The sequence below is a fragment of the Cavia porcellus genome, unplaced genomic scaffold (assembly GCF_034190915.1).
Source record: "Cavia porcellus strain 051 isolate PalLab524CR breed Dunkin Hartley unplaced genomic scaffold, mCavPor4.1 scaffold_31, whole genome shotgun sequence".
NCBI lineage: Eukaryota > Metazoa > Chordata > Mammalia > Rodentia > Caviidae > Cavia > Cavia porcellus.
Window position 1 is genome coordinate 21,941,646 of NW_026947514.1, and position 21,029 is coordinate 21,962,674.

A 21,029-nucleotide genomic window follows, 5' to 3' on the forward strand; every position below is an offset into this window, starting at 1 on the left:
TACGTACAAGGTCAGTTTTTCCAGCCCTATTTACTAAAGAGGTTATCTTTCTTTCAGTACATATGTTTGGCATCTTTGTCAAAGATAAGGTGGCTAAGCATGTCTGTTTCACTGATCTTTGGGTCTGTTTTTCTGCCAGTACCACACTGTTTTTCTTTTTCTTTTTCCTTTTTTTTTTAAAATCAGAGTAGCTTTACAGTGTAATTTCAAATCAGGGTTTGTGATGCCTCCTGCTTTGCCTTTGTTGCCCAGAATGCCTTTGCTATTCTAGGTCTTTCGTGGTTCCAAATGAATTTTAGTATTTTTTTCTGTAATTCTGTGTGATATGCTGTTGGAATTTTGATCAGAATTGCATTAAATCTGTACGATGGTTTTAGAAATATGGCCATTTTCACTATATTGGTTTTTCCTAGGCAAAAGCAAGGAACATCTTTCCATGTTTTGATACCCTCTTCAATCTCCAGAGTATTATATTTTCAGAATATTATAGTTTTACATCCTTTTTTAGACTGATTGTTAGGTATTTCAATTGTTTGGATGCTACATTGAATGGTATTTTTTGTAGTCAGGGGTTGTGAGCGGAACAATTAGAATCAGGACACGGAGTTTATAAATTTTTTTTTTTATGATAGTCACCCAGAGTTAACACGAAGAAATGCAGGAAATCTATCCACAACACTAAAGACATAGAATATTTAGCGAAGGGCCTGAATCCCACAGCAATGTCCTACATGAATCCAGATGAAGGCCCAGAGCTCATGACAATGCCTCCCACGAGTCCAGCTGGAGGTCTAGAGCCCACAAGAAGGACTCATGCCAGTTTCTTTTACGGATCCATGCTGTTAAGGCCCAAAGGTCAGTGGTGAAAGCTAGAAAGTCTATACAACAGGATGAATGAGCTGTGCTGGGAGGTTGATGGTTCTACACTGGTGCCGAGAAGTCACACTCACGACAAAGACCAGGGCTTTCCTGAAAATCACTACAGCCAACCTCAGTGACACAGAGGCCCCGAGCTCCTCCTCTGACAAGCATAGTTGAGTACATGCCAGGAAACCAGCGTGACGAGTTAACCTGGAGACCAAGCAGCACACATCTTCCTCTCTGGAGCCAGGAAACAACTCGATGTGAGGACCAGAGCTTCTCCAGGAGAACCAGTCGTTCAAACAGCAACTCGTAGGAGAACCCGCAATGCCTCAACGCCTCAATGCAATAGCTTTTCCTTCTCCACCTCTCTATTTATCCTAGCAACTTTCCTCAGGTGGAACATCCTATGCTCAGCGCCATGCTGATGTAATCCAGCTGGCGTTAAGTTGACTACCAGTTCTTAATCCACAACAGTATTGTTTCCCTAATTTCTCTCTTAATGAGTTTGTTATTCATGTGTAGGAATGGTATTGATTTTTGAGTGTTGACTTTGTATCCACCTACGCTACCCAATTTGCTTATTAAATCTAGCAGTTTTTTAGTGGAGTTTTCGAGGTCTTCTGTAAATATTGATAGTTTTATTTCTTCCATTTCTGTCGTTATTTCTTTCTCATGCCCAGTTGCTTTGGCTATGGTTTTCAGGGCTATGTTGAATAAGAGTGCAGACAGTGGATGACAGCCTTGTCTTGTTACTGATTTTAGAGTGAAAGATTGCAGCTTTTGTCCATTTAGTATGATGTTGGCTGTTGATTTGTCACAGATGGCTTTTATCAGATTGAGATAAAGACAATCTATTCCAATTTTCTTTAGGGTATATATCATGAGTGGGTGCTGGACTGTGTCACCTGGTTTTTGTGCATCTTTGAGATGATCATATACTTTTTGTCCTTGGCTCTGTTAATATGGTGTATTACATTGATGTATTTGCATATGTTGAACCATTCCTGTATCCTTGTGATGAATTCCACTTGGTCATGTTAACCTTCTTGATGATTTGCTGCATTCTGTTTGCCAGTATCTTACTGAGGATTTTTGTGTCTGTGTTCATTAGGGAGACTGAGCTGTAGTTCTCTTTCTTAGTTGAGTCTAGTATGTAGTCTCTTTTGGAGAACAACCTGTGTACAGTTGAGAAGAATGTATATTCTGATATTGTGGGTTAGAACATCTACAAAGTCCATTTGTTCAAAAGTTTGGTTCAGTTTGAATACTTCACTGTTGATGTTTTGTCTAGCTGGCTTGTCTGTTTGTGACTGTGGGATATTGAGGTCCCCCAATGCAGCTGTATTAGTGCTTCTTTGATTTTTCATGCCCATTAATACTTTTTTTTTAATGTTGAGTGCACTGGGATTTGATGCACATATATTTATGATCGTTATCTTTTCCTCTTGGATTGTTCACTTTACAAGGATGTAGTGACCTTCTTTTTCTTGATCAGTCTTGGCTTGAAATTCACTTTGTCTGCAAATAAAAGTGCTAACCCTGCTTTTTTTCTGGCTTCCTGTCACATGAAGTATTATTTTCCATCCTTTGACTTTCAGTCCATGAATTTCTTTTTGAATTAAATGTGTTTCTTGTGTAAAGCACATTGTTGGGCCTTGCTTCTTGATCATTTTGCCAGTCTGTGTCTTTTGATGGGTGAATTGAGACCATTCACATTGATGGTTGTAACTGATCTGTATTGACATCCTTGTCATGTTATTTTCCTGTTGTTGGCTCCCCCTCTTTTTTTCTATCCCTGTGTTTAAGTGTTTCTTTGGCCAGTGAATTCTTTTTGTTGGGGATCATGGATTTATAGTCCCTGTTATCTCTTTCTAGCATGTTCTGCAAAACATTTTGGAGTCGTTGGTTTGCTCAGCATAAATTTCCTCACATGTTCTTTGTCATGGAAGTATCTTGTTTCTCCATCAGTTTTAAAAGATAGTTTTGTGGGGTACAGCAATCTGGGTTGAAAGTTGTTTTCTTTTAGAACCAGAGATATTTCACTCTCTTTGACTTGAGGGTTTGTGCTGAGAGTTCAGGTGATTCTAATCCGCTTTCCTTTATAGGTGATTCATTTCTTTTGCCTAATATCTTTTATGATTCTATTATTGTGTTGAATTTCTGGACTCTTGATTATGATATGCCTGACTGTAGATTTTTCTTTTTCTTGTTTTATATTGTGGCTAATGTAGTTAGTATGTTAGTTTTACCCTCAGAGTTTAAAATTTAAAAAGGGTTATGGTAACTATAGAGAGGTAGGAGAAGAGGAAGAAGTTAAAAGTAAGGCTGGTGGAAAGAGGAGGATGGTGCTAACTTTGCAAACTAGTGCAGAAGCCGGACAGGAAAGAGAGGAGAGATAAAAGGAAAAACAGAACAACAACCACAAAGTTTGTAGAAACCATATTCTGACTCATAAAAAAGGACCAAACAATGAAGGAGAAAAAAATAAAAATAAAAACAACAGAAACACAAAAGAAAGGAGAGAGAAGGAAAAAGAAGTTCACTTTCAGGCTTGTCTCTGCTGTCACTGGTAGAAATGTGGGGACAGTCCTGTTCCATATTGATTTGTCCCAGCAAGCCAGCAGTAGCTTTTTGGCAGCATCGTGGATAGTCACAGCAAGCCTGCACCTTCTGGCCAAGACCAGATTCATTTGACCTGCAGCTGCCTGCTCACCTTCCACCAGTGTGAGCCCAGCTGGGAGCCGCTAGATGTAGCCAGCTGCTGCTCTGAGTTCTGAGCTTAGTTGGCCCCACTCCTGGATGGCTCCAAGCCAGTTGCTTGCTGTCTTGTGCATGATGACTGAGCCCTCAGCACTTGTCTTGGTTACTTTTCTCTCATTGCTGGGACAAAATAACATTCAAAATGAAGGAAGGAAAGGTTTATTCAGCACATTGTGGAGGTTTCAGTCCATAAACAGCTGGCTCCTCAGCAGGGTGGCATGGCACTGGGCAGCCAGAGCAAAATGGGGAAGGACAGGCCTCTTTTTCTCCCTTACATTGTACACAGCTCACCCCCTTCCCCCAGGACATGTGTAGCACTCACAAAATCTATGTGTCCTCCTCTTGCACAGGATGAGGATATTTATGAAATAAGAACCCTGGCTCCCCGCTGAGTCTCTCAGTTAAACTTCTTAACTGCTGATGTTGACACACAGTATCAACCGTAACAGTCCTCACCACAGGCCAGTGCAGTCCTTCAGGAAGCTTCTCCCCTCCGTTGCTGCATCTCTCCATGGAGCCCTCCGTGGTTGCCGGCTGTCACCCTCACTGTGTTCATAGGTTTTAACTGCTGTTTCAGAGAGAAGGCGCTGTTGGCTACCTACTTTCTCACTGAAGTTTCTCTCTTTACTCTCTGTGGGCTTCTGTTTCCTGGGCCTGGAAACCCACCTCATTCTTTGTCTTCCCCACGCTTCTATGTTCCAGTGTTTGGATTGAGGTCCTTGTAGAGGCTCCTTTGCTGCTTACTGCTCTGCTATCTTGGTGCCTAAATCATAGAAATGGAAAGTAAGCAAAAGAAATAAAATTGAATAATTTTCTAATTTTATTAAAAAGATTCTAGTATATTCTAGAATAATCAACTATTTTAAAATTTCAGATCAACTCGGCAGTTCATTAATTAAAATGTATAAAATATTATGATCATTAGGTATAGGTTTATTTAGCACTGCATCTTATATACTTTATTCATTTTTTGAGCTTTTTTCAGTTTAAAATGCTGTCATTGAAAAACTTTATCTCATTTAAGTTCTACAGGAAACCACCTGCTCTATCAGCCCAACCAATTTATAAGAAAGATTCTGTTTTGCCTTAGAAAAAAGAAAATCAAAGTCTTAGAAAAAAGAAAAAATCAAAGTCTCAGAAGGAAAGTAGCTTGGCTAGTGTCAGAGAACGTAAAGTCAGATCATGTGTCATTCACAATTAATGTCTTAACACTGTACATACTGTCATCTATAGTCTGTTTATTCAGCTAAGATTAGTTGTGTTCTACTTTGTGATATACCCTATGGATGTGAAGATTAGCCAGCCACTTTACTCTCATGCAGTGTAAAGGCTTACAGAGAAAACTGAGATGTAAACATATTTCAAAAAAGTCTTTGAAGTATGTTACCTTGTTTTACATAGATGTAAACACTGACAAAGAACATAGAAGAAGGAACTAACTGTTATTTGTGTTTAGAAGATGGCAGTACCAATCTAATGCTGCAAAGTGTGTTGTAGAAAACTAGCTACTATGAAACAAAAGTGGTATTTCAATTTGGTTTTACAGAAAATAGGTAGAAGGCTATTGTTTTCTGTCTTCCATAGGTAGCTTACCCTCAGGGTATATTTCTCTTCCTGTATTTACTTGATCAAACTCACTGTGCAGAGCTTATTCCTTTCGTCTTTAAGCTAAAGCTTTACTACCATTAAAAAAATAAATGGAAGCTCTCTGATAGGGTAATCATGGGTAGAACAGATCATGCACCAAGATTATAGATTAAGGTACAGGTGGGAGGAGTATAAAGGTGAGAGTCACCTCTGAGAGCAGCTGTACATTAGACAAACATCTTTAAAAGATAGAGAAAGAGAAAAAAACATTAAGAGGAAAATAAAGTAATTGTGATTAAGCACTAGTATTTAACTTACCTTGAAAATTTTTGTCTTCTGTTTTAGAAACAGTGACCCTGTATAATCCTGTCCTTTGATAGAAGTAAATGGAAATTTATGTTTCAGCCACCTGCATAAGAAATTTAGAATATATACGCTTTGTTATCTCAGAATTTTTCTTTTTAGCCAGACATATCTGTTGTGCATTAATACAGCTTTTTTTCTTTTTTCTCAATGCCACAAGTCTGACAACAAGAGCAATGTTCTTGGAATTTTCTTTCAAGTTAAATTCTTTATCATTTCTGAACAGAAGGCTTTCACTGCTGTATTTCAGTTAAATTATGAGAGTCAGAGATGACTCTTAATCATAGCTCTTTAATTTGGGAGCCAGTGAGCAGTTTTCCTTATCATTTAATGGGATTGAACTTCTGATCAGACCAGTTTAATACTGCTTGAGACAACTGTGCCTTTTATAGTGTAAAAGGGTTGTGATAAAAAATACTGTGCTGACCAAGTAACTAAGGAGGAATTGAATCTGTTTACTAGAAAGATGGCTTAGGTTATTGATGGCCTACAATACTGTAATTCCCATGAACTATGACTGGACAGCTCTATAAGTATTGAAGATAAGATCTGAAATCTGAGGACAAATACTGTATGGAAAGTAGAATTGCTATTCAGCTCGCCCATGCTGACATCTTGCAGGATTGGAAGGACCTCTGAGGGCATTTGGTAATTGTTTTCATAAATCTACTAAATGAATTTCTACTGTTAGTTTTAATTCTAAGCAGAGCTAGAGGATTGGGTGGGGATTTTATCACTGTTGCTCTGTTGACAGTGGTGGCATAACAAAACCTGAAGTTCACCTGAGAGCTGGAATAGATATACAGATAAAATAAGCAATGAAAAGTAGGATGAGACTTTATAGGAAGTAAGAAAGTTGAGATGATTGTCAAGAAATGCCTGGGAAAGAACTGGGGATGTTTTTGTCATAAATTCTAGCAAAGCATGCAGAGGCAAACTTCTATTCAGCTTTCTAGTTTCCTGAGTGCTTCCATGTCCTAGCTGCCATGTTACATGCTGTGACATAAAAATGAATGATCCGGCTTCTGGAGAAACCTGAAGCCTGCTGTTTCTCAGGTGAAAGCTGAAGCTGGCCAGGTAAAGGGGAAAGAGAAGATGTAGGGGGAAATAATCTAGGAGTGGCTTGGGAGAGGACCAGTATGATAAAAGCAAAGAATTCCCAAATGATGTGGCACAAGTGTGCCCTTCACCAACAGAAGGGCAAGACAGCATGGCAGGGTAGGAAGATACAGGCAAGCATGGAGATCACGTTTTATTGAGAGTGTTGTAAGTTATACAATGGAGTTTGGAGAAAGAGTACACACTCATATTTGTATTTTAGAAGTGTGGCACTGACAGTGACTGAAAGGTTAGAGGTGGCATGATCAAAGGCAGAGAGGGCAATTAAAAACTTCTCATAGTGCAAATGAGACAGAGCTAAGGACGTTGCTCAGAGATTCAAAGGCAGTGAAGGACAGGAGTAGGACCTGGTGACAGCATGCGAGTGACAATTGATGTGTGTGACAACGTGGTGAAAAAGGAGCTGTCTAGCTTTTCAAGCCCAACTAGAGACACCAGGCTGGGTTAATATCAGAATGAATGGGCCTGCAGGGACTTAGTAGGGAAGCTGGCTGTAGTTACTGACAGACATTTCACTACAGGGATTTTGATATCCAGAAAATTCTGTTCAGTCAGGAAAGTCTCAGAGAAGCAAAGACACAGGCACAGACCAGAATTTAGGGTCATGTCATGAAAAGAAATGAGAAGAAACAAAGAGTTTCAGAATGAGGGAGTAAGGACAATTTCTCAAATCTAGAGCAGAGAAGTATGCTCCAGGATGAAACCTCAGAGTAGCAAGAAGCACTGTTGAAGGGCATGGTGGCACAGGCCTATAGTCCAAGTATTTAGGAGGCTGAGGCAGGAGGACCACTGGGAATTTATTCATGGGACAGATGAGATTTCAATAAACATGATTAATTCACACTGATTGCCTTTATCAGAGCTTTTGTAGACTTTGTGGTATTAATATACATCCACATTGTTTGGGAATTTTTCTGTATTACCTTGTTTGGAACCATCTCTAGAATTACATTTTTTTGTGTTATAATGTGTGGTAGGCATTAAAAAAAATTTGCTTTCCCCAGCTATATATCTGAGGGCATAAAGCTGGATAGTTATGAGATACGTTTAGAGCTTGAGTTTTATGAACTCTGTGTCATTGTTTTTCTCCATTAGTTGTATAATCTACTTTTGAGTATGCATTTTGCATTTGTGAACATTGTCTTCTTAGTGACAGGGATACATGTTTTAATAATTATAGGATGAGAAGTATTGGACCAGAGTGTTTAATTCTTACTGAGAGTATGAATATTTAATATTTTATCCTTTAGTTACAAAAATGAAAACATTCTCAGTTTCTTCATTGATTTCTTGGAAATGCACTTCAGATTGTATAAATGGAATACATTAAGTTTCATTAGAGAAAAGTACTTTACGTATTAAATTAATGAGATTTTTTTTTGCTTCACTCATGACTAAGGAAAACATGGAGAAAGTATTATATACAATTACAATTACATTTTTAGGTTGTGTGGATTTGAATTTTGCAGTTCTGGTTTAGTTCATGTTTTAGCACATTCTAAATAGTTTCCATTATCTTTTGTTTCCTTTGGTTCTCGTATAAGAATTTTCTTTCAAAATTATTTTTAGAGTTTTGAAGAAGAAGACATAGATAAAGCAGCAAATTTATGGGTTCTAATATTACTAATCCTATAAACTTTAGTGTTTTTATTTGACTTTTTGTTTTCTTTTGTTTTTTAGCTTTGAGTTATTCCTAGTGACTTTTTTTGCTCTAAAACTCAGTAGAGTTTTCTCACAGATTAAAAAGGGCATTGTTACAGTTTTATTAGATATTTGCGAAATATTCCCACCTTGTTGGCAGCTGGCAACTATGAACATACAAATTCATTTTATTTTGAAATTTTCTATTTTGGTTTATTTAACAATGCTTGTTGATATAGTTAAATAAATGGGCCTATTGTGTAATCTGTAAAATACTCCTGTGAGTGGTTAATAGAATGAATTTTGTCTTATGATTAATTGCCTTGTCAACTAATTATTTGGAATTGTTAAAAGTTATTCCTATACTGTGTTTCAAGCTGCTTTTTGGGATACTTAATGAAGATGCTGAGTATTATAGCTAACAAACACTGATTGTCATAATTGATCATTGGTTGATTAAATTTCCATAAATTGGTATTTTTGTTTTGGGTTAATAATATTCTGCATACATACTCAATTTGCAACAAGAATCTGCATCTAACTATAGCCTGTTTTTAATTTTGTTTGACAATTGAGTAAGGGCTTCATGGAGTAAATTAAAACTATAGGTCATATTATGTTAGTTTGCTTGGGTCACATTGGCTTAAATAACAGATGATCATTTTCTCACAGATTTGAAGGCTAAAAGTCCAAGATTAAGGTGCTAGGTTTATTCTCTGGTGAGATATGTTTTCTTTGATTGCAGAAGGCAACCTTTTCTGTACCTCCCTTTCCTCTGTCTTAAGGGAAAGTGAGTCCCTTAAGAGAACTGTTTAAGGAGTTTAAATGGACTTCAGGCATGGCGTCAGGTTAGGGACCTGCCCTTATGACCTCACTTAAGCTTCCTTACCTTGTTAAAGCTCTGTGTCTATAGTCACGCTTGGGATTTTAGCTTCTAGGTGTGAAATTTGGAAGGATACAGTTCATTGAATAACAGATCTGCTTCAATACTTTATTTTGGGTTTTTGGTATTGTTTTCTTTTGCTCTGATGAAAACCTGGTGGATTACTCTTAGGGACAGACTAAAATTTTTGTTTTGTTTTGTGTTCCATCACTACTTCTTTTCTTTGGGGGGGGGTCTTTTTGCTTTTTATCAGTACGGGGGATTGAACTCACGACTGCCTGCTTGCAAGGCAGGCGCTTATGCCGCTGAGCTAAATCCCCAGCCCCCTCCATCACTATTTCTTATCAATGATAGTTATTGACCTTAAGTTATAAACAAAGATCAGAGATTGGAATGGGGTAGATAGGAAAGCACTGAGGAAATGTGAAGTTATTTCTATATGCACACTTAAACTATTGGGTAAAACCATTAAACTGGAGGATTGAATCTGATAATATTTGTTTTATGTCACAGGAGCTCTTTGTATATAGTCCTTCTGACTTCTGCAACTGTGCTTTTTTTCTGGTTGTGGGATGTTATCAGTCAGCTGATAAATGTGAGGAGCACTTGGTCAATGGGCCATATCTCAGTTTCACTGCATGATAGAGTGAACTACTCTACACAGACTCTTTAGATATGAAGTCTTGACACTTGGAGAGGCCTAGAACTTTTCCTACGTAGGTGTGAGTTCTGGTCAAGGAAGCTGGCCAATAATTTAGCCTGATTTTCCCTTTTTATTTCTCCTTCACTCATTTTGTTTCTTATTATGCTAAGGACTGTTTTAGAGTGTTTAAAATCATGTGGTGACTTGGGGTTGCCTATTTGGGAAGGTCCTGAGACATGACTCAATCTTTTTGTATTGAAGAGCAAAGGAATAATTCTTTTACATTATTCCTTCCAATATCTAAATATCTTTAGATAGAAGTTAGAGGCTATAGAAAGAGTTGCCTGTATTAACTTTCTAACCTCTTTTTTTTCTCTTCAGTAAAGAAACAAAAACAAAAAAACAACTTTAATTTGAAAGAGAATAAGAAACTTAGCTTTGATGAGGGGAAGGGGATACTCTGATACAGGAATCTTCAAAAAGTTGGGACACCAGCTTTTAAGGAGTAACTAGTGGGCTGGGGTCCAGTTGATCATTATCTCAGTCCTGCTGTAATGGCTCTAAAGTTTTTCTAGCTAAGTGGTAGGCTCCCTTCCAGTTAAGTATTATCTATGTCAGTGATAGTCTGAAACAGGTAGGGTTCTGCCTTTCCTGAAGTCTAGGTGGTCACAGATGGATGCTTCCAGGCATTATTTTTTTAAAATTAATTTTATTGGTATACTTTTGATATACATAATGATATGCATAATGCATGATGGTATACATAATGCATTTAAGGCATTGTTGAATATCCCAGGAAATAATCTATTCTGGTTTCTTTAATCTTGAAAGAAGTATGATTATATAAGTTCAGTGCTAATCAACTTTATATTGCTAACTTTCAAAGAGAAGACAACTTCCTAGATAATTAACATACCTATATGCAAAGTTCAAAAGGAATTTGATCTAAAGTTTTAGGGTGAAAAAGGACACAAAATGGTGAAGCTTTGTCCTGCTTTTAGTTACTTCTTGGGTATCTGTGGCCCACATGAAGAGTCATGGTTCAGAGCAAAAATGACTTTTAAGTCCCTGACTGTCCCAGAAAAAAACACAAATTATGCTTTGAGTGAGGAGAAGGTAAAGGCCAAGGAATTTGGCTGTTAATTCTTCCCTTTGTCTGCCTGTGTCATTCTTCCCTGAGAGACTTTATTTTCCTTAACCTTAGGGGAAGAGACAAAAGATAATCTCTCCTATTTTCTTTTTAAATGTCAACTATTTTACTCTTTTATACTTTACCATTGAGTGTTTAAAGTCAAGTTGGTGATCAAAATTGACTTACTTTTTAGTATTAAGGTCAAGAAAGTTTTCTCAGGGGTTACTTTTAGGGACACACAAAGAGCTTTATTGGCTCCCTTTAATGTTACTGTTTGTGTCCTGGAGTGCAATGGACCATATGGCTTCCCTTAAAAGTAGGGGCAAGCCTCTCTTTCATCACTCTTCTTTAAGCACAAGGCATCTTGGTTGACTCCTGTCCTCTGGCATCTGCTTGGGAGGTTGTGTGACTCCCTGGAGTCATAGGACCATTTTCTTTGAGGTCCCATTGTGCTCTGGGTCAGAGGATAAGGATCAAAGTATTGGCTGTACTCTTTGCCCTTTTATCTTCCTTAGCTAGGTCTTAGACCTTGGGTTTTGAACACCCGGAGTCAGTTATACCAGTTTCATAGTGGGAATAAGAGGTCTTGATCCTAGTGTAATTTCCTCTGGATAGTGAGAGTCAGTGGTGTAGCCAATCTATTTTATAGATAATTGCCTACCATCTTAAAATACTATTCAAATTTTCTGTTAAAAGTCATACTTTTGCAGAATGTTAACAGGCTACAGTTATAAAGTTTTACAAGAAAAATCTTAATAAATGCAAAGTAAATCTAGTTAACATAATAGTTTTAACAAATATAATAAGTCATGATTTGTCAGAATTAGATTCCTTTTAAATATTTGGTTACAGATGTGCTTTTTAGTTGACTGATTTTGGAATGTACCATGTTTAGGCATATATAATTATCCTATACAATATACTATCCTATCAATTATCCTATCCATATACAATTAGGAATGCTACCGAAAAAATTTCTGCTATTGCAATCAATATTGGTTCTTGTAGTATTATGGAGGGAGAAGCAGTAAGGTTAAGGTGTTTTCCTCAAGTTGTATACTTTACAAGGCTTGTCAACTTAGGGAACACAAATGGATTTAACACACAAAAAGTCAGGAATAATTAGCATCATGATTATATAGAAATTTTAGCATATTAACTTAGCTTTTTATTTTAAGGGAAAAATTTGAACCCATGTTCAGTGTATAGCTATAATAGTCATGGTATTTAGTATTCAATGGATTTATGAAGGTTAGCAACATTGATGAAAAACCAGAGAATGGCTTTAGGTTTCTAACAAACTCAGAAAACATTGTTAATGACCATAATAGTCTTACTACCTGATGTACAAATGTATTTCATTTATGTAATAACAAAATACTTACTTAAAGCCAATAAATGTAGGCTGTATTTTTAGTGACAGGATTGTGCAAATCATGAAGTTTTTTCTACCTGGGTGATAGCTGAATAACAGCAGAAATGTTGAGTTTTAGTGACTATTTTGTAAGTTTATGGTTCACATGCAGTGTATATTGTATAAAAGAGAACACTTATTGATTATTGTGCATAAATCAAACATGTTTCTTTAGTTTTCCAAATGCGTATTTATACAACATATTCAGTAATGAGATACATACATATTTAGTCTCAGATACAGTTTCAAATATCAATAACTATGTTAATACATGGTTTCTTGGGTAATCAAAAAGCTAATAGCAGAAAATAAGATAAATTATCTTGAGAAAACACAAACCTTCTTTTTATATGAATTCCTACCCTCTTAAATGTGGACAAATGTTGATCCCATCCTCATTTGTTTATGGATAACCTCTCCCTCTCCTAATCCATTAGACCTATGGCAGTATGTATTTCATTACTAGGAATCTCATCTGGTTTTTTTTTTTTTTTTTTTAATATGTCTCTCTGAATTTTCCTGTCCTGGGATTTTTGTTTTTTTAATTTTCCACTGCCTGTCTTACTGCCTTACTTGTCAGATGAGGACACTACTTGTAGTATGATTGGAAATGTAATAGGCAAGCTCTTCCATGGAGATTCCTTTCTGAGGATGATGGAGTATATCAAGTATTTCATAAAAATCTAAGAATATTGTGAGTTTATTTCTGAACCAGCTTTTAGTTGTTAATAAGCCTGTATGCAAATGAAAGCGTGAATTTTAAAAATTTTACTTACATTTGGTAGTTACCTATATTCTTTCAGTTTATTGTCATGTGGCTTTATTCTTTCACACTTTGAAATGCTACTGTTAGCTGGATTTTTAAAAATTAGATACTTCATTTTTTAGACTAAACTCCAGTGGCTCTGTGAAGAACTAAAGGAAAGAGAAAACAGAGAGAAAAATCTGCGACATCAGCTGATGCTCTGCAGACAGCAACTCAGGGAGCTGACCCAGAACAAGGAATCTGAGCTCCAGTCTCTATTTCAGCAGATAGAACGGCAAGAGCAGCTTCTAGTAGAAATACATCAGGAGAAGAAAGGTATGTTAGCTCTCCTTATTCTTATTTGTCTTTGCTGATATTCGTGGAATACTTATTTGAAAAAAGCCTACTTATACTGCCTCTAGTTTGAACCTTTTCCATATCCATCTCGTTCTTGTTTCTTCTCTTATCTTTCTTCATTTCTGAGACTAGGAGAACTATTGAGCCCTAAGAGTTTCCCTGCAGCCATAGCATCACTCACACGTGCAGCGCATGTGTCATCTACTGGATGAGTGGAGATCAGTTTGTTAGGACATCTCTTCTCACCTGGTAAAATGATAGAGTTTGCATTTGACTTCAGTAAAATTCCACTAAATCATTTGAAAATTATTTATTTTGTGTTTGGCACTCTTCGGTGCTAAGAACACATTAGTAAATGAAACAGAATAAAACTGTACTTACATAGTTTACCTTATGTTTGGTGGAAGGACAGAGACTAAATGCAATAAATAGAACAACATATACAATGCATGAGAAGGTGGTAAGCAGGGTGGAGGCAAGTGCAAAAAGGGGAGAGGAGAGTTTGGAAGAGCAGTGGCAGGGTCTACTATGCAGGCAGCGTCTAACTTTAATAGTTAGACAGGAGACTTGGGAAATTAGTTTTCCATTCTCTTATAGTAGAGGTGCATTATGATGGGAACAGGAACAAAAGTGGTTATGTTGAGAAAGGGTGTATGTGTATCTTGTATTTCTGGGCCTTAAACTTTTTTTATTGATGAAATTTACTAGATCTGCAGGGTACTTGGTGTAATGTCTAAAAATCTAAACAGTAACATTTGATAATCTTTTTACAAATAAATTTTATGTTTTTCCTTTTTAATATTTAAGGGTTGTTATCATCCCCTGTACCACTTATTACTACTATACTACAGTGATTCTTAATGTTTTTGATATCAAAATTGTTTTATATTATTAAAATTTTTGATGACTCAAAGAGCATTTATCAATGTGTAATGTGTAGCAATGTTTATTATAGGAAAAAGTAAAACTGAGAACTTAAAATATTCAAGAAGAAAATTATAATTTTATATCCATTTTTTGTTAACATGGAAACAAAAATTAATGACGTTCCAAAGCTTTAAAAAAAGAAAGAAGAGCAGCCTTGCAAATGTTTTTTAGTTGATAGCATAAAAGGAAACAAGTTAGTTCTTTTTGCCTCTGCATTTTTCTGTTGTAATATATGTTACCTTTGGAAAACCTGTACTTTACATTTTTAGTTATAATGAGGAATTAAGTAGGGAAAGGTGAATCACACTTTAGTATTATTATTAGGAGTCTTCAACAATCTTTAATCACATTTTGAAAACTTGCTGTAGGGCAACTGAAAGACAATTTGTGTAAATAGTGAATATCTGAGGAAGCTCTAATTTTTTTAATATGCTAGCACAATAGCATATAATTATGAGACTTAATAGATAAAAGATATATGGTCTCTGTATACTTTATGATCTACTCTCTAATTAACAGTAGATTACAAGTCAGTTTTATTTTCAATGAATATTGTTATTACCCTGTAAGTAATTTCTTTGTATGAGGATTAATACAGTATATACTATTAATACACAAATTTGGCAGTAAGGAAAAATCTAAAAGATCCATGTTTGTTTACTTAAATAATTATAGTCAAATTATACAAGTTTCTGTAGGTAAGCCTGTAAAGTCCTTATCTCTCAGTATGATTCTTTTTATTTTTACTTCTTGAATTATAGTGATAGTTTTTCAGATTACATGTTACTTTCCTTGTACAACTCTGAATCAGTTTGTTATTTTTTTAAAAACCTGCTCATATCTTTATATGATTATGTTTAATATATAGGTTTGAGAATGGATATATCATATTACTATTGAGTCTTGTCCCTGAATATTAAGTTTTTTCATTTTTTGTAGGTTTTAGCAAATGAGTGTTGCTCATCATTTAAAAAATTATCTCATTTTCTTATTATAATACAATTAAAAATAACACTTAAAGTGTTGAATTCTAGAGATTATTTCTTGTATATGAAAATATTACAATTGATTTAAAAAATACTAATTTTTTTTGGTGCCAGGGATTGAACTCACGACCTCGTGCTTGCCAGGCAGGCACTTATGCAGTTTAGCTAAATCCCCAGCTCTAACATTGTATTTCTCAAACTTGCTAAGATCATTTATTTATTCAAGTAACTTTTTGTTGTTATTCCTGATGAATCCTTAGTATTTAGTGTTTTCCTTGTATACAATGAAAATCAACTGTAGGTTAACACAGTTGTGTTCCTTTTTTATCCTAACCTTAATCAACTCTTTGATTCCACCAGTAAATATTAATCTAATCTTGCATTCCTAGAAATCTGTACTTTGTTGTAGTATATTTTCCTTTTATATATAGCTGAAAATGGTTTATTAATAGTTTACTATTAATAATATGTGTAAAAGACTGAGACTGTCACTCAACGGGAAGGTACCTTCCTGGCAAATACAAGGTCCTGAGTTTGATTGCTGATACCAAAAATATTCATGGGAATACTGGCGTGTAGCTTTTCTTATAATATCACTTGATTTAAATATCATTGTAATGGTTGCCTCATAAAATAAACTGAGTTGTGTTTTTTCTTTCATTATAGTTGGAATATTTGCATAGAGTCTATATTTTTCTTTTCAAATGCATGACAAGCTTTGTTGGTGAAGCCACTTAGGCCTGTAATTTTTATTTTGCAAAGCGTGTCAATAAATATTCAGAAATTCTATTGAATTTATTAGAATAAATATTTTTATAATATTTTTAAGATCAGTGTTGAGTTTTCCATTACATTCCTGTTACTGGTATTTTCTATGCCTTTTGTTCTTTATAAGTCTTGCTTAGGGGTTAATTTAAAAATATTTTTAATTAAAGAACTTTTGTATTTTTATAATATTTATCTTTTTATTTTATTGATTTCTGTGTTTTTATTTCTCTTATATCATTTGCTTTATATGTCATTACTTTTTCTTATTTTTTCAGTTGGACTGTTTCATACTGTTCATTCCTAATATACTCATTTAAAGCTGTGACTATCTTAGCAATACTTTAGGAGGATTTCAAAAATTTTGAGGTTATGTTTTTATTATGATTTAGTTTAAATTACAAAGTCTCCTTTCTGATTTATTCTTTGATACAGGCTTTTTTTAAAGAAATGTGTTGCTTGATTTTTTTTCAAAAACTGTGTGGGAAAGGTATTGTAGGTTTTTAAAAATTTATTGATTTTTAACTTAAAGCCTTTATAGAGTGTACTAAAAACCTTTGGAAATTACTGAGTCTAAATTTTGTGACCTTTATCCTGCTCTATGTCGGCAGATTTTCTGTGTGCCCTTAAAAATGTTACGTTCATTATTTACTCTGAAGTATTCTATAAATGTCACATGTCAGTTTTCTCACAGTGTTCTATGTCCACAATCATTGCTGTGCTCCTTATTGTTTTTTATTTCCTTCTAAGAGAAAGTTGTCAGACTCTTAATTGTTAGTATAAATTTTATTTGTTCTTTTTTTCATGTATTTTAAAAGTGCTTAGATTATCTATCTAAGGCCCTCTTTCTATAGTTTCTGTTAATGAAGAAAAGGGACCAAAGAAAGAGATTTGTAAAGAAATTGAAAAACAGGCAACATTTAAGATCAGTGTAGGTGAGAGAGAAGATTCATGTAACATTCAGATGTTTCAGTGGTCTTAAAATTGGGTGAAATGAGAACGTCAGGAAATAAGAACTGGTCTGATATGAGGGAAAGCTAGAGATACATATTCTTAATGTATATTTATATATATTTCTTAAAAATGTATGTTAAAAAATATATATATATTCCTTTAAAAATCATGAATGGAAACAAAGCCACAGTTTTGTGAGGGACCAGACCTTTTGTTTGTTTATTTTTTGATACTGGGAATTGAACTCACAAAGATCCAGACTGGTGTCCATGAATCTCTTGCCTTTTGTAAGAAGTTTTCTGAGGTGTTGTCTGTTGGATTCAGAATTTATCAGGGCTTTAATCTGGTACAAACTAAAGGTGTCCTAGCTTTAGATTTATAAACACGTTGTAGAGTGAAATAAATATAATACAAAAAATATTGGGAACGTATTCTTATTGAAAGATAAGTACTGTTGACCTGTTTTGATATTTATTTGGGGATTTTTTTTGGCTAGAAGATATCATTTGATTTGAATCTTGACAGAGGAAGCAGGACTTCTATAGAAAAAAAGATTCCTTGCAGGGTTTAGTTGAGGATTTGTTTTCTGTGATACAGCAGATGTTAAGAAGAGCAAAATTGGTGATTAACTTTAGATATTTTTAAAGTTTCAAAGAGTATTGTAGAAACTTGTATTTCATTCCCTTCAGTATCTTAGTGCTTACTTGTTATGTAGAGCAAAGTTAATTTGTTTATAAGTGGGGAAACTTCCTGCATGATGAAATTAGAGTCATTCTCAGAAGTAGTATTTTCGGTTTGATTGAATGTCATGATAAGTGACATATGCCAGTTTAAATAAAGCTCAGGGACAAAGAGTTTTTACTGAATTGACAGAGTTGTCTTGTATGTCCTGGATTACTGTGGGCCTATATATTTGGGTTGGATGAAGTATTTCAAAAGAGACGAAATCTTTTAGAGGTTAATGCGATGGCCTTCTTAGAGATTTAGAAATAACTGAGACATTCTTTATTGTTATTAGTAACAAAAAGTGTTAAGGAGATGTAAGTTGCAGCTGGTTGAACTTAGGTATGATTTAAGGCTTCTGAAACTATGAGGTTTACTATAAAGTAATTTTTTACTTTTTTTTTTTTAATGTTTTGAGACGTAGTATTCTCTGTAATTCAGACTGGACTTGAGCTGTGTAGGTCACAGTGAGTGAGGCTGGCCTCGAAGTCACAGAGGTCCTGTCTTGTCTCTCTGAATGCAGCATTTAAGGCATGGCTACTATGCCTAGTTTAGAAGCTAAAATTAACAAGGAAGTTGTAACAATTCGTTTTTCTTTTCTTCACAGATCTTAAAGAAGGGCGCTCTAGGATTAGGTTACAATTATTTGTCTTTCCTAATATTTCAGTTTTATGTTGGATTTTATAATAGCAGTATTTCAATGATTAACATTTTTATTCATTTCATGACAGTAGTCTCTAAGAGCTTCCTGATTCACTTAGGGATAGTGTAATATTATTAGTGTAATTCTGTCTCCATTTTGTACTATGACTTGAGTTACCTCTCTAGTATAACATAAGAAATTCAAAATACCTGAATACGAGAAAAGTAGAGTATTAGAACTATGTGTACATCTAAATTAGTTCCCAAAAATCGAATGACTGTAACTTTTAGAGTCTTATGTTTTCTATATATATGATCCATAAAAAAGTTTGAAGATGCTTACAAATGTTGAGCAGAAAGAATCCTGAATCGGAGGATTCAACCTGAAAAAGAAAGTTTAACCGGAATGGCAAAATCTCAGGGACTGTAGGTGGGTGGGATGAAAAGCGAAGGTAGAGGATAAATCTTGGAAAAAAGGGTACAAGAATTAAAGATTTCTTTTTGGCATTAACCTTTTAGCACTTTGAGTAAGCTACTGTTTTTGGCAGATTCACTTATTACAGTAATTATTTCCTTATTTTAACTCTTAACCTTCTCAACATCTGTGGTTGAAACTAATTGGCATTTGTTTTAAGCTCAAAGAAGGGATGAGAATATTTCAGCATAGAAGGAGATATTTGAGGAGAGATGCCAAACCTTTCCTTGTATAATACTCAAAGAAAAGCCATTTAGAGAAAAAGATAGTAGGATTGGAGAGTGACCACTGGATTTGTATATAAAATCTTTAGTAACTTGTTTTATTTTAATTTGTAAAGTTCACTATAGTCAGCGAGAAGTATTGCCGTTTATCTCCTGCAGAATGCCTCCTTGAGCACTGTCTCACCATTCCCGCCATTTTCTGAAGCAATGGTAGAAATCCTTTTCTGAGTGTTTTTAGTTGTTATTTTCTTTGCCTCAGTGTCCTGAATGTGATTCCAAATGTTTATCTTTTGTGAATCATTTTGACTTTGGGAAAGAGCCAGAAGTCATATGACATCAGATCTGGTGTTTTTATTTGACAGAAATTGCTGTAAATCATTTATCTGTGTGGCTTGATCAAGATATACAGTGAATATTTAAATCAAAGATACAGTACAGTAAAAAACCCCAAAAAAACAGATTGTATTAATCTCCCTCAGAAAACTCCTGCTTGCTTAGAAACAAGTTAATTATTCCTGGCAATATACATGTAATTTCATTTTTTAAAATTTAAATGTGAGCAACCTGTTTTTGTGTAGTTCTTGGCTGTTTAAATCAGATTGTAGTATATTTTGCAATAAATAGTTAAAACCTAGTTTCCCAGTATGTGTCTATTATGTAGAGGAGATCCAAGGCAAAGTGTTTGCTTAGACATGAATCTAGTATGACATGCACCCATTCTTCTGACCTTAGACATTCGTGAAGATATTTTACTATGTACCAGAAATATGACTTAGCTTTTCTTTTTCTACTGTATCAAAATTGCTCTTTGTTCAAGGCATTAATTCTTAAAGATAGCACTCTACTTCCAAAAGTTCACCAGTGGTGATCTCAACTTTTTCTTTAAATATGTTTTTCCTTTGTTTTTTCTGTTCCCCACGTTCTAAGAAGCTCTTTTCAGCTGATTTCTCTGTGCTGTGTTGAAATTAGTGGTTGATGGATGAACAGAGAATAATTTTTTAGAATTCATTTATGAGAGAAACAAAGTAAGGACTTGAGAACAGCAGGCATTTTTCCTAACATGTAAGGCAAAAATAAGATTATATCACTTTTCATTTTTTATCACTTTTCATTTGGTTGTATGTTACTTAATGATTTTCCTAGCCACATGCTCATTCATTTTTTGTATATTACTTATTGTTCATGTTATGTCAGTTTTCAGATTTTTCTTATTGAAAGAATAATGAGCAATCATGACATTTATAGAACTATTACTTACTGTGTAGACCAAAGACAAGGCAAAACAATCCTTTTCTATTCTATGTTGAAGGGTAATATTCAAATATTCTGAAATAATCTAAGGAATTATTTCTAAGTATAATTTATTCATTTATAGTTTCTGGTTAATTTTTATTTTTAGCATATAATATTTTTATGAGTATATCTTTGGGATACATAATTGTATACAACTTGTATATATACATATCACATAATCTTTTTTTTATTTCCCTGAGATTCTAATTAATTAAAATTAAAAACTTCTGGGCATGATGGTATATCCATGTAATCTCTGCAGTTGGGAGGCTGAGGCAGGAGGATCATTGTGAGTTTGAGACCAGCCTGGGCTTCAAAGTGAGCTCAATCGAGTTTGAACTGCATAGTAAGACCCTATCTCAGAAAAAGCAAAAACAATAGACAATAGCAATGACAGAAATTTGCTATTTTATTTTTACATTCTCTCCAGCTTGTTCAGTTAAGTTATGTTGATTATTAGAGATAATGAAAGATTATTTTACTTGATACGTAGAGAACATTATTTAAACTTTAGTTCATGATTGCATTCATC

The 21,029-nt window shown here is 34.7% G+C and overlaps 1 protein-coding gene across 7 annotated transcripts in view; it reads left to right on the forward strand.

The window, feature by feature from the left end:
- Cep128 (centrosomal protein 128) overlaps positions 1 to 21,029 on the forward strand; it is a 422,276-nt gene that overhangs the window by 177,253 nt on the left and 223,994 nt on the right. For all 7 annotated transcript variants that reach the window (XM_063241248.1, XM_063241247.1, XM_063241250.1 and 4 more), the window contains one exon: positions 13,295 to 13,487. In XM_063241248.1, coding sequence (XP_063097318.1) covers positions 13,295 to 13,487 — 193 coding nt within the window. The remainder of the gene's footprint in view (positions 1 to 13,294; positions 13,488 to 21,029) is intronic.